This window comes from Pristiophorus japonicus, chromosome 20 (assembly GCF_044704955.1).
Source record: "Pristiophorus japonicus isolate sPriJap1 chromosome 20, sPriJap1.hap1, whole genome shotgun sequence".
Taxonomy (NCBI): Eukaryota; Metazoa; Chordata; class Chondrichthyes; family Pristiophoridae; genus Pristiophorus; species Pristiophorus japonicus.
Window position 1 is genome coordinate 34,038,523 of NC_091996.1, and position 14,401 is coordinate 34,052,923.

At 38.5% G+C, this 14,401-nt stretch overlaps 1 protein-coding gene across 1 annotated transcript in view; it reads right to left on the bottom strand.

Moving 5' to 3' along the window:
- Positions 1-14,401, bottom strand: part of lhx6a (LIM homeobox 6a) — a 64,209-nt gene that overhangs the window by 35,335 nt on the left and 14,473 nt on the right. Inside the window, exon 5 of the mRNA XM_070863402.1 lies at positions 3,736-3,956. Within this exon, the coding sequence (XP_070719503.1) occupies positions 3,736-3,956 (221 nt within the window). The remainder of the gene's footprint in view (positions 1-3,735; positions 3,957-14,401) is intronic.

Sequence of the window (14,401 nt, forward strand, 5' to 3'; positions counted from 1 at the left end):
GCAAAGGACCTTGATCTGCATCGAGTAATGAGCCCCTGCCTGACTCAGGCAACACCTCGGCCACCCAGTGGAAGGGCCTGGGAAACATGCTGGAAGGGTTAGTCTACCACCTCCATTTTAACTCTGCTCCCACCCGGTTTCCTCCTGGCGGAGAGAATTATCATCCACTTTCAGTGAGTTTGATATTTTAAATGCAAGAGCCCTGGGAAAACCATTTTTTCCATCAAGATATGTTCTATGATGATTGGCAAAAATCTGATGCTTAATCTAATAAAACATAACAAGGATCAAAGAACAGGACGAGAGAACACATTTTCATGGGGACACCCCAAAGGACGTTAACACATTGCTCTGACAATTTGCACTGATAAATTGAGTGCATAATGACTTATTTGATACCGCCTGATTAAACTGCAGCATTAGGACGAGCTGGCTACTGTAATGACAAGTGCAAACAAAGGCTAGCTCAATGTGATTTCAGATGCCATAACATGATAGACCCATTAACACTCTGAGCTTCTATAGAATCAACAGTGTACATAAACAGTACCAGAATTTGAGGTTTGTACACACAAGTTTAAAAGTTTTCTTTTTCGAAACGGCACATCACAATATCCAGAACATGCTTTAGCATGTTTTGCACGATGGGGAGCTAAGGTTCATCAGCTGTACACCCCATATTCTCTCCATCCCCAAGACCATCCACTTCTACCTCCGTACCATCACCCGTCTCTGCCCCTGCCTGAGCTCATCTGCTGCTGAAACGCTCACCCATGCCTTTGTTACCTCTAGACTTGACTATTCCAATGCTCTCCTGGTCGGCCTCCCACCTTGCACCCTCTGTAAACTTGAGCTCATCCGAAACTCTGCTGCCATAGCCTAAGTCTGTCCCATTCACCCATCACCCCTGTGCTCGCTGACCTACATTGGCTCCCAGTCTGATAACACCTCAATTTTTAAATTCTCATCCTTGTTTTCAAATCCCTCCTTGAACTTACCCCCTCCCTATCTCTGTAATCTCCTCCAGTCCTATATCCCTCTGAGGTCTCTGCGTTCCTCCAATTCTGGCTCCTTACGCATCCCTGATTTTCTTCGCTGCACCATTGGCAGTCATGCGTTCAGCTGCCATAGCCCTAAGCCCTGGAATTTCCTCCGTAAATCTCTCCATCTCTCTACGGCTCTCTCTTCCTTTAAGATGCTCCTTAAAACCTACCTCATTAACTGTCCTAGTATCTCCTTATGTGGCTCGGTTTTGTTTCATAAATTGCTCCTGTGAAACACCTTGGGATGTTTTAGCACGTTAAAGGCGCTATATAAATGCAAGTTGTTATTGTTGTTGTTTTAACTAACCTGTTATCCTTAGTTGTTGGTAGGATGCACAAGGACATTTATCATGTATGAATAGCTTTTTGAGAAGCTATTAATGAATAGGCATAAGATACTACTGGATTGTCACTGGAAGTGAAAGCCCCTTCCTTTGGGTGACATTGGCAAAGTTAAGTATTGGTCAGGTTATAGCTGTAGAACGGTACAATATTAAAATCTTTTAAATAAAAAGAACAAAAAAAAGATGATTGCATATTTTGGTTTTCAATGATTTTGTGCAGCTAAGATAAATGGACATTGGAGCTCTAACATGAAAGCATTCTTATTGTCAATAAAGTACACTGATCTTGACTGATTTCCCAGCAGAGCCACTAAAAGTAAACATTGTGATTCCACCTAGTACACATTACTGTGCTAGCTAAGACCACCCCCGCACCCGCCGCTGTATAATAAGAAACAATAATAATGAGGTAACATTTCAGAATAACGAGGTAACATTAAGAGGCTTGGAGAAACTTTTGGAAGGGTGTCACTTGCCAGCTCTTTCTGATCAAACACTCCAAGTTGCCCTTTGTGGACTCAACATTCAGTGGGAAACATACCATGTCACCAGATCCAATGTTAATGTATATCTAATATGAGTAACTACAGCAATAAATCATCATTTCTTTACCGATAGATTTTGTTAAATAAAAGTCGATATTTAGAGCTCTGAAGTATTATTTCAGGGTAATTAAGAACGACTGCATCCTGAAAAGGTTAACTTGATATACACAACACAAAGCAAGTGAATGCAATGACGAACAACGTATTGTTATTTTCAAACAAAATACATCAAAATATCCAACTAAAGGGGGTCTGAGTTTGAATTACATAGGAGCAGGAGTAGGCAATTCAGCCCTTCAAACCTGTTCAATTAGACCATGGCTGATTTGTATCTTAACTCCATTTACCTATCTTGGCTCCATATCCCTTAATACCTTTAACTAAGAAAAATCTGTCAATCTCAGTTTTTACATTTTCAATTGACCCAGCCTAAACAGCTTTTTGGGGTAGAGTTCCACATTCCCACTACCATTTGTGTGAAGAAGTGCTTCCTGACATCACCCCTGAACGGCCTGGCTCTAATTTTGAGGTTATGCCCCCTTGTTCTGGACTGCCCCTCCAGAGGAAATAGTTTCTTGCTATCTACCCTCTTGACCCCCACACTGAAGTCCAATCTCTTTGCCAGAGGCAAGCGTCCTATGTGAAAAGTGTTTCGACAATCTCAGTTACAAGTGGTTGTAAACCCTCAGAATATAGATGTCCACAATTCAGACAAATTACTCATCTCAATTCAGCAAGTCACAAGACTGACAGGTGTAGGAAATGGACATTGCAAGGACAGTGGTTAACCCACTGGGTGCCCGAAGTGGAAAAATGTTCCATTCCTTAACACCGACATTAAAAAAATTCAGCAAAGTGAAAATCAAATAAAAAGAAACCCATAATGTTGTTGCACTATCAAAGTAAAGTGGATAAGTGGCTCTTGACCATGCAGTTTTATGACCCAGTGTTTCCTGTGAAACCTCAGTAAGCTGTGTTTAATGCATTTCCCGCTCAGATTATGAGGTGGAGTGCTACATTGGCACAAAGCATTCAACTGTCGGAGGAAAACAAAAAGCCATGACTCACTTCCACATGAATCGTGTGCCCTACTGCCCAGTCATGAATTGGCATCATTGTCAACACCAGGGAGGATGTGTGGTGGTATAAGGGCGACAAGGGGCAAAAATAAGTTTAGCAAAAGTTGGCGAGTGAGCAATGGGCCAAAAGGATGTAAAGACACGACCAATATTGACTCCTTGGCGACACCTATTGTATTATAGTCATTGTTAAAAATCAAATATACATTCAGCTCCAGATAAACTTAACACCTGATTGTAACACGGAATTTCTAATGTACCAAGCCACCTTCCAATTATTCCTATGGTGTACAATTTCCGATTCGAGGTATAGCACAGAATACACTCAGTGCGACACGAAACTCTGAGCCAGACATTAAATGTTACCCGGTTACCAGCACAATAATTACAGCCAAACACTGCCCTGTACCCAGTACCCAGTACCCAGATTGCATTCCAGAAGCCAAATCCCACTTTCATTTCAAGTGTTTTATATTCTTTTTGTTTAGATTGATTTGCTGAATGAGTAATTAAGTGAATGCAGTACAGCGATTCTCAAATTGAACATCTTATCTGCTCTTCAAAAATGTTTTTTCTTTTAAAAAATCAAAGGAATCGCAAACCAACTGTAACATTTCTTGGCTACATATTTGACTGTATAAAGAAAATCGTATTTTTGTGTCGCCGTTGTTTGCTGTTTCGAGGACACATGAATGCATTGGATTAAGAATCTCACTACAATTACCATTCTCCGCTGCTTGCTTGAGGTTTTCCAGCATGGTGTCGTAGTGGATCCTACAAAGTACTTTCTCTTCGACCAGCCCAAACTCCTCGCCTGTGGAGAGCTGCCTCTTACAGGAGAAACAAGCAAAGCATGCCAGGTGGTAGGCATTGCCCCGTGCTCTCCGTACCCAGTCGCTGGCATAGATCTGCCTACCACAGCGGGCGCACTTAGTGCCAAACCGGCTGGAAAATAAAAGAGGAAACAATACATCAGAAATGCAATCAGGTCTCAGCTGTACGGCTGAAGTCATGTATCATAAAATGTCAGGAAATGAAGCTTTAATCGTGGGTGGTCTAAAATATTGCGAGTTTTTGAGCATGACATATAATGAAAAAGTAATCAAAGAAATCTGGTACCGCATGCCCCCGACAATGCCCCAAACATTAATTCCTACCATTAGAAACAGCTGAAGGCGTACCTGCTTCAGTGGAAGTAGTAATCATCATATGACTCTTAAAGTAGGGGCCTGATAAGGGTTTCACGAAAGGGCGACCCTCGTCTCTGGATCAAAGATTGACCTTGGGGTGTGCTTCCCCCCTCCCAGAAAAAAATAGTCATACTTTTGAAAAGTTACTCTCCTGCAACTTAGAATTATATTTTCCTGGAAAAGGCATGTTTCCCTCTTTCCCACTTCCACACCACAGTCAGGCACAATCAAGCGTTACTCATTTGGAGTGCGACTCACTCATCTGATTTTTAAAAATGTGACATATTTTAATGTACCTAATTTATTTTTAATCTGTTCCATGTGTTTTAAGTGGGTTTGTGACCTGATTCTCTTTTTGATCATGAATCTCACTCAGGACTTTCTTTCCCCAAAAGTTGACGGCTGTGGTTATTGTATTGCCACAATGGATTTTGCTGTTGTTGTTGGTCCTATTTGTGAACAACAGTCCTGTGTGTACTGCAATTCCACAACCTCGGTTATTGCACAGTCCTGGGATTCAGGAGCAAGCGTGTAGTGTGGGAGGAGGCCAAGAGAAGCAAAGGCTCGACTGCAGTCAGGTGTTTATAAGACAACCTGCAGAGGTTATTTTTCATGGATTTGTGTTTATTTGTGTGAGAAATGCCCATGACGGTATTAATCATCTCTTACAGGCATGAGAGTCAGTAACTGCTCCGTCCATACAATCCAACTCTTAACTCTTTCCGTGCTGAATCCCAGAACGTACAAATGACTATATTCACATTGCTAGCTAAACAGTTTGAGTTACTCAAGTACATAACTTGCGGGCTTTATAATATTAATTTAATTTGAGAAACTGAATCTAAGGTCAACACTAGATTCCAATTTTCAGTTTCTCCCTTTCATTCTTCCCTCGTCTCCAATTCCCCCAGCCATAATCTGGGGATCATAGCTAGCACACGTGGATTGGATTGAAAAATATTATATCAAACAAAATTATTTAATTTTAGTGCAGGGTAGATTTTTCAAAAGGTGAAATCTTTGTAACTATTTGCTTTATAGCATTTTAAATATTATTGAATCAACTTTAATTACATCTTAGCATAACAGGCTTTTCTGTTGAAAAATGAAGGCTGAGGGATGATTTCATAGAGGTCTTTAAAATGATGAAAGGTTTTGATAGAGTGGATATAGAGAGAATGTTCCCACTTGTGGGGAGAAGCATAACTAGAGGTCATCAATGTAAGATAGTCACCAAGAAATCCTATCGGGAATTCAGGAGAAACTTCTTTACCCAGAGAGTGGTGAGAATGTGGAACTCGCTGCCACAGGGAGTGCATGAAGTGAATAATATAGATGCATTTAAGGGGAGGCTGGACAAGCATATGCAGGAGAAGGGAATAGAGGGTTAGCTTTAGATGGGGAAAGACGGGAGGAGGCTGGAGTGGAGCATAAATGCCTGCATGGACTGGTTGGGCCGAATGGCATATTCTATGACATATATCCGATGTAACCCTATGTAATATCAACAGATGACTCCATTGCACAAATATATTAATTTATTGACGAGGGTGCTTCAAGACTTAATTTTCAGAAGACTGGCAGAGGGAGCAGGGGGTTGTGAAGTCAAGGATGAGGGCCGTGGTTAAATGAGGTCAGGACTCACGGGATAGGAGACGTGGGCCAAGAAAAGCAAAAATGGACCAGCCGCGAGCTGCCAAGGTGAGTTTTCGTTGACCACTTTTACCACTTAATTTCTAAAAGCTAATATACCACTGCCAATATTTAATTTGGTGGCCCACATGCCCACAAATTTATGATCTTTCCACAGTAAACTTAAAGACAATCTTTACGCATATTTGAAAAAAATACAAAATACAAATCTTACCATGCAAAACAGTAATATTTTGACCGCAGTTTGAAATTTTCAAGAGAGTTTGTATTTTGTGCTTATCTATTAACAATTTAAGTAATTAATATTCAGCGATGATTACATAATGAATCCAGGTAGGGACGCAGCATTTAATTGCTATTAAATAAGTTCTGTCTTCATTTGTTTCATTTTCAGTTCTTCTTTGTTTTCTATACATGTTTTTAATTAAAAAAACAACGTTCTTATATCTGCGGTTAGACCGAAAAATCATTCCCTATCAGTCACTTTTACTTCTGTGTCTAAATAAAGTTGATGATGCATTAAGCTTGGAGACTTTAAGATTGAAGTAATGCCTTTAGGCTTTACTTCTCGAACGCCCCTTTTACAGAAAGTGCCAACACAGCACTGACTGTGAAGAGCAGAACGTCCTGTTGCAATTTCAATTTCTTCTAATTGAATTGGAATAATATATAAAACCAATTTGTGGACTCTTACATGATTATGTAAAGGTAACAAACTTTAAAGGTTTAAACAAATATAAGCATCTTGGCTTACTAAACAGAGAATGATCTGACGGGTGTAGAAGAGAAAAATGTTATGATGTCTCAGAATCCAACAAGGCAAATATCCAGGCCCAGCTACCAGTAGCTGCATTCAATTGGACAAACAAAATCCAATTGGACAGTGACCCTTCAGCCTCTCCACGCCTGTAATTTGGGTGCAATTGTCCTTTAAACCATTGGTAATTGCTTTGATTTTGTGAGATTTGTTTTCATTGGAAGCAGGGCTTTTTCAGTTTAGGTGCTCTCAGCACATGCCTGCCGGGGACCAAGACAACACACTCCTTACACTTGAGCAGGTCTTTATTCATTGTGTACTTTAACAAATTGCCAGCATTTATGTACCATCTTAGAAATATGTACTCCAGCTTTGTTTTGGCCAAAGGCAGAGACTTAAATGTAGTTTCTCTGCCAAACTGTCCAAAAAAAGAAGAAATACATTAAACAGAAACATAATTAGCATCCTACAATAACATCTCTTCTCCTTGACCCAGATACTGGCGTAGCACCTTCCAAAATGAGTGTACGTAGAGCTATAGTCAAGTGAATAGAAACATTACAATTTTACCTATTAGATTCAGTTCTTCTCTTTCCCTCCCTCCCCCCAATTTACAAACCCTCCTTCCACCCCACCCCACCAAGTGCATGCAGTCCTCCAGTGCCTCATCCAGTGTCAACAGGTTATTTGACTGCAATGGGCATCAGAGTTGGGGCCAATCCTGCTCTGAATTGAATTTTCACTCACACCCTCACACACACTTCACAGTATAGGTCACTGGATAGTAAACAGAAACATATTTGAATTTATTTTATAGCACCCCTGCTGCTCCAGACGTCACCTAAGTCAGCACCGCCTAAGAAACAAATTTGGGCTCTTTCTGATCTAAATGGTGAAATGCTACATCAGATAGAAAGAACAAATCCACATTTATATAGCAACTTAAATGTTTCTCAGAGATGTCCCAAAATGCTATATGGACAGTGAATGCATTAAAGAGCGGTCGTTATTATTATGTAACTGAAGTGCTGAAGTGCAGCTTGTGCATTCATTCAGGGAGCACTGCTTTCATTGTTCTACCAGTGGAAATATATCAGCACTTGACTCCCTTTTTTGGGGGGAAAGAATTTTAGTGGACTGGCAAGTTTATAAACCATCGAGTATTCTAAAGCTATAATGTTCAAAGGCGACTGCCCCATAAAGGCGACATATGTTTGCTATGTGCTTTGTTCTTGGTTGGTTCAGTTTCATTCAGCCTTACGTTCATGTGGAATATTATTGCAGGAAGCAATATGTGATGGGAAACATAACAGTTTCTCACAAACTAAAAAAAGGAAATCAGTCTTTAAAGGGTAATAGAAGCCAGAACTTGTTATTGTTGCAATTTTTCCTATCAATCAAAACAAATAGGAATTCAAGTTATTTTCAAAAATCAACATTTGTAACAATGAAGGGTATTTTTAGAAATTTGCTAAAATGCTTATAGTGAGCATATCCTTAGCTTACAGACTAGAGTTTATTTCTTTTAAGGTAAGGACACATTTATTTAACTGCCAATGCTGCAGATTTATTGTCAGAAAAGTGATAAACCAGGCTTCCTCTTACACTGCCAAAGTACATCTGCAAGAACTGTATTAAAGCAGTAAATCCCAGAAGATGAATATACTCTCTATTAAGCACACATTCTGCAAAAAAGTTTAATTACATTTTTCCACTGTATTCTCAAATCAGTTTATCATTATCAAATATATTCTATGAAGTCCTCACTTACATAACGGGAATTGAGGGTGGCTCAGTGGGTAGCACTCTCGCCTCTGAGTCAGAGGTTTGTGGCATCAAATTCCACTCCAGAGACTTGAACACAAGTCTAACACTTCAATGCAGTACTGAGGGAGAGCTGCACTGCCAGAGGTGCTGGCCATCAAATGAGATGTTAAACCGAGGCCCATCTCAAATGCAAAAATTCTCTGGCACTATTTCAAAGAAGACTAGGGGAGCTATCCCCAGTGTCTTGGTCAATATTTATCCCTCAACCAACATCACTAAAAAACAAATTATCTGGTCAACATCACATTGCTGTTTGTGGGAATTTGCTTTGTGCAAATTGACTGCTATGTTTCCTACCTTACAATACTGACCACGCTTCAAAGGAACTTAATTGGCTGTAAAGCGTTTTGGGACGTCATGATGTCATGAAATACATTATATAAATGCAACTCTTTCTTTCATTTACCTGCTTAATTCATATTCAGTATACATAATATCAGATTGACTCAGATTGCATTGATAATAGCCGTTGCAGAATAGCTTTAATCTGTTTCTGATGACATTACATAAACACTTAAAATGATTTTATATTAACTGATCAATATAATGTAGAAGATGAATGATTGCCCAGCAGATGCTAATTCCTGTGGCAGTCATGCATTCTGAGATTGTGCTTTAACTGTAGCTGCCAACATTATCTTGGAACTTCCTAATAATTCACATTGGCACCACTTGCATTTGAATGCATTTTGCTGATGGGACAGATGTTGCAGGTAAACCTTCCAGCTCAAAGCTGGAACCCGCAGCAACTGCACCGAGATGTGCAGCTGCGATGCAGGAACCCTGGCACAAAAGACATTGCCAAGAAGTGTAGTACAAAGGTATGGAAAAGCTTTGTTGTTGTGGATATATCTCTTGACAAGCTCCTCCCTGTTTGTGTCTATTGAAATTATTTTCCATAAATTCAGTGTTTTCAAATCTGAATTAATAACAGCCCACTCACAAAGATTCGCCCCAGTGAAATCATGAGCAGTAGGTGCTCATTCTCACTCCCTTTGTCATGAAGTGAACTTCGCTGATGGGGCAGATGTCAGTCAGAGTCAATGCTACCCAAAATATCTACACCACACTACCTTAAGCACGAAGTTATAAACCAGCAAATACCTCCACAAAGGTTATCTGAGAGTCAATGATAACTATTTAAATGCATTCCTTTAGAATATTTATTATCTGACAATTCCACTGAACACACTTTCCTTTTAAGAAGTTTAATTGTGAAAATCTAAATTTAATTGTGAAAATCGAAATTTAATTGTGACGGAATTTTAACAGTTTGAATAAGTTTATATTTTTTTGCTCAGATGAGCATCAGTCAGTGCAATTGGAAAAAAATTACAAATAAAGAGAATAAAAGATATTTAAATTCCAAGACTCAAATTTCAATCCAATAGGAATATCCTAAGGCTTTGAGATTCATAGTTAAAATGTCTTTAGTTTCTGAACCTTCAGTCACATGCATTTTAATTTTGTTCTTTACAGTTAAATCTTGAGATTACAGCCAGTCTCATTGATAGCTGTTGGGAGTTACTGTGGACCAGCACAACACAGCAGCAAGGACAGCCTGTACTAATGCACAAAAATAATTAAATAGAATATTGCCAAATTGACTCAAGTCAAATTATGAAATGTAGTTTAGAGTTATCAATACCTAAATATAATTAGACTGATTGAGTATCTTTACTGAATGACACTGCATCATTGTATAAAGCATTTGATTATTACTGATTTGTGGATCCCTATCACGTTTCTCTTTCAGTCTAGTTTTGATAACTTGTATATTTTCAAGCTTTGTTTAATATATCTATTTCAATGAATTTCTTACACATGAAGCATTCTGTTACCCAAACTATGTGTTGTTTTAATAAAAGCTAGCTTTCCGGAGTGGCTTGTATTTTGATCATATTATCTCAATATGTTGTGATCTCCTGTTGGGTTATTATATTATCATTGTAGAATCTTGCCAACCCAAACTGCAAATGAATGCTGTTGTGTCCCAAATGGTTACTGCAATAAATAATTCCTTTAAACTATTCTGTCCAAATACACAAAGTAAAATTCATGCAAGAGTGTAATGTTATTTGTATTTAAAAATATTTACATTGCAGTTCAAACTATACCAGAACTTAGGCTACAGAGTAGTTTAATATTTTGAAGAACCTATGTGTCCCATTATTTTCTGCCAGTCACGGGGCGATAGATCACGTGCTGTGTTTGAGCAGATGTATGTTGTTTCATTTTTAAGTTTGAAAAATGATTCTTATTGACTTTTTAAACTAAGAAAATTGATATGGGTTGTCACTGTTCTGTCATGACATCAGTATTAAGGAAATATAATATTTATTTCTATAATTTTTGGTATTACATGAATGTTAAAAAAAAATCTTGGCTGCCATTTTCAGACTATAATTGGTAAGATATTCTCTTGTGGGCATTTGGCTGCAGCCAGTACAATACATTCACCAGTCACTTGTGAAACTTAAACTTGGTTGGCAAAGAGAACCATGCCTGAAGCCAAGCAGTTACCAACTTTGGCTGCAACACCAACTATATGGCATCTTTAGAGCCAACTGCTTGGCTTCCGTTTATTTTCCTGTGTGTGACCTGCCCTTTCACTGCTTCCATAGGACCAAAGACTTTGATTGATGACTCGGTTTACATCCAGCTAACTATTCAGACCTGTGTTTTTAAAAATTGCTGTTGTTCCCCTTAGTGTATAAGACATAAAATGTATGATTTATACACTAGATTTTACATTTTCTGTTAACTGGGAAATCCAGGTGAAGGCCCAAGGTCCATATAGTTCGGGAAACAACCCAAATTGAAAAGAATAGAACAGAAGGTGATGTCAATCAGGAAGTAGTGTATATGGAAGCCCAAATGTAGGTTGTAAAGGTCTGAAGATCATGAGTGTTAGGAAAGACTGGGGAAGGTAAGTACTTCAACAAGCGAGAGATGCTGAAAATAATGAGTTAGACTATGCAGATATGTCACCTGGGGTAATGGTGCCATGTTGAAGAATATATTTGCTTGTTCTAACCGTATTTTGAATAGCATAATAGCAACAGACTGACAGAATTACTTCAATACATAATTTAGAAACATATTAGTATAGAGAAGGGCAACACATTCTATGTCATGTGTAGTGATGGAATTCCTCACAGATGTTTTAGCAGCAAGGGAATAGGAGAACCAGTTACGAGCATTCAGTCCTTCTGTGATCAATGTATGGCATCCAAACATTATAGGATGCAATAATATTTTTGAAATAGTTGAATTTTTAAAATGAAACAGCCAAAACAATTAGTTGACTTCACAGAAACAATTACCAGCAATATTTCCCTTATGATGTGAAGTTCTTGCATCTATACTATAGGAATTTGAGTGTTCATGGTCACCCCACCATGGTGAACATGGTTTGTCAGCTGGAACTTCAGTGTAAGTGTGAACATTAACTGTAACGTGGAGATACTTTGTCAATGGGACCAAGAGCACTGAGTATTATAAAGTTTTATTGGGACAGAATGCCATGGATCATTCCTTTTATTGTGCATTATTATTTTTGTCATGCAATGAAAAAGCGTGTCCCTTTTTCCACTCTTACTTTTATTTCAGTATTACATAATTACATTCATCCACATATGTTTTGATGTCCTCATAAAATTAGATTGCAAAGTGCTTATGGAGAATAAATTGATGTTTTTGGCTGGCTGTGGGGTGATGTATATATTTGAGGCAGTGCATTGTTAAGTGTCAAGGCAATTTTGCCATGGCCTGTGGGTGTGTAACTTTTAACTAGTGCTTCAGAAACATCTTATAAAAGTTATACTGCTCATTTCTTCAGTAATTTAAGCGTGTGTTTTTTTTTACATAAACTCTGAGAATGACTCATTGGACATAAGACTAGAAAGCCTCACATCATAGGAGCAGTGATGTGATTCCTATATCACTGCACCTGACAAAAAGTATGAACCCTCTAAACAATAATAAAGGCCAAACATCTAAACCTGTTAATAAACTACATGATCACAGTATTTAAAGTAACATTTGCAATTTGGAATTTTAAGGAAAAAAAATGAAAACTCACACGACTAACTAACTGCACTATTGTTTTTATTTCCTTAAAATTGGTTTTAATTTTGCCTTAAATTAAGGCTGCAATACTGCAATAAAATATATTCTTGTATGTGTATGAATTAATACTGCAAGAAAAGAATTGAAATTAGGCTGTGAAATTTAGCTAACCGTGTGTAAGTTTTTTGTAGAAGTTGCTGTGAGAGTGGTGAGCTAGCTTTGGGAAACACAGCTGTTGATTCTTCTGTGAAAGCCCAGTTTAATTAGGAGGAGAAATAAGATTGACAGTAATATTATTTTTCACATTTATAAACAAGGCTAACTATAAATAGGCTAAAGGAATCAAAAGAAAAGTTTGTTGTAGTACCTGATTTAACCTACATTAAAAGCATATTGAGGACACTGTCATTTTAAACTATTTTGTATTCTCTGCATTCGTAAGCTTGTGTAGATCAACGACACTGCCCACGCAACACTGCATATAGCTCATATACCAAACATCTGCAGCACAATCCAACCACGTGAATAGGTTAACTTCCAAAGTTCTAGTGACACAACCCATACCCATGGGGTACTGACACAGCAGACAAGCACAGCAGTGCAAACTAACACCAACACCACTTCCTGCAATCAATTTCCAGAGTCATCCACAACCCAAAGCTCACTCACTTCCACAATGTACCATGTATTCTAATATACCACATTGTAAACAAAAAACAATTTCTTTCAAACTCAAAATAAGTATTGCAAATAAGGAATAGAAAATCTATGGAGCAAAGTAGTTCCTCTACAATGCCCAACTTTAAACTAAAATACTGCAAAACTAAGCTCATTTTAAAGCATCTGAAATTTCACAATTGTTACTATTCAGACATAGAAACATAGAAACATAGAAAATAGGTGGAGTAGGCCATTCGGCCCTTCGAGCCTGCACCACCATTCAATATGATCAAGGCTGATCATGCAACTTCAGTACCCCATTCCTGCTTTTTCTCCATACCCCTTGATCCCTTTAACCATAAGGGCCACATCTAACTCCCTCGTGAATATATCTAACAAACTGACCTCAACAACTTTCTGTGGTAGAGAATTCCACAGGTTCACAATTCTCTGAGTGAAGAAGTTTCTTCTTTCCAGTGCACCATTGATATGGGGCTCAATAGTGCTTTACTTAAGTATAAATGAACAAAGATCAGAGAAATTGTTGAGTGAAGATTCATCTCACTTTGAATTGCGGTATAGCATATACACTCAAGCACTGAAAGAAGAAGAACACTGATTGCAATAAGGAGTGAGATGTGCTAGGGTTGGATTCTAAGACTAGATCAAATGATGAAACAACAGAGATGTTCCTGATGGGACAATCTCCACGATAAGGCTACAGTTTGAATGAGTCTCATCAAAAAAAAACCTGTCAGGTAGACCTTGGCCTCTCAGCTCTGGGAGCTGTGTTCAAATGCAACCCAGGCAGACTGGGTGAATATGATGTCACCTGTCTGTTGGTTTTAAGGGTCCTACATGAAATTAGTTTGAGGTTATCTCAAATTGCTTATCTCAAATCAAAAATACTAGCTTGATTCCTGGGATAAGAGGGTTGTCCAATGAGGAGAGGTTGAGTAAATTGGGCCTTTACTCTCTGGAGTTTAGAAAAATGAGAGGTGATCTCATTGAAACATATAGGATTCTGAGGGGTATTGACAGGGTAGATGCTGAGTGGTTGTTTCCCCCGGACTGGAGAGTCTAGAACCAGGGGGCACAGTCACAGGATAAAGGGCCGGCCTTTTAAGACTGAGATGAGGAGGAATTTCTTCAATTAGAGAATTGGAAATCTTTGAAATTCTCTGCCCCAAAGTGCTGTGGATGGTCAGACATTGAGTATATTCAAGGCTGAG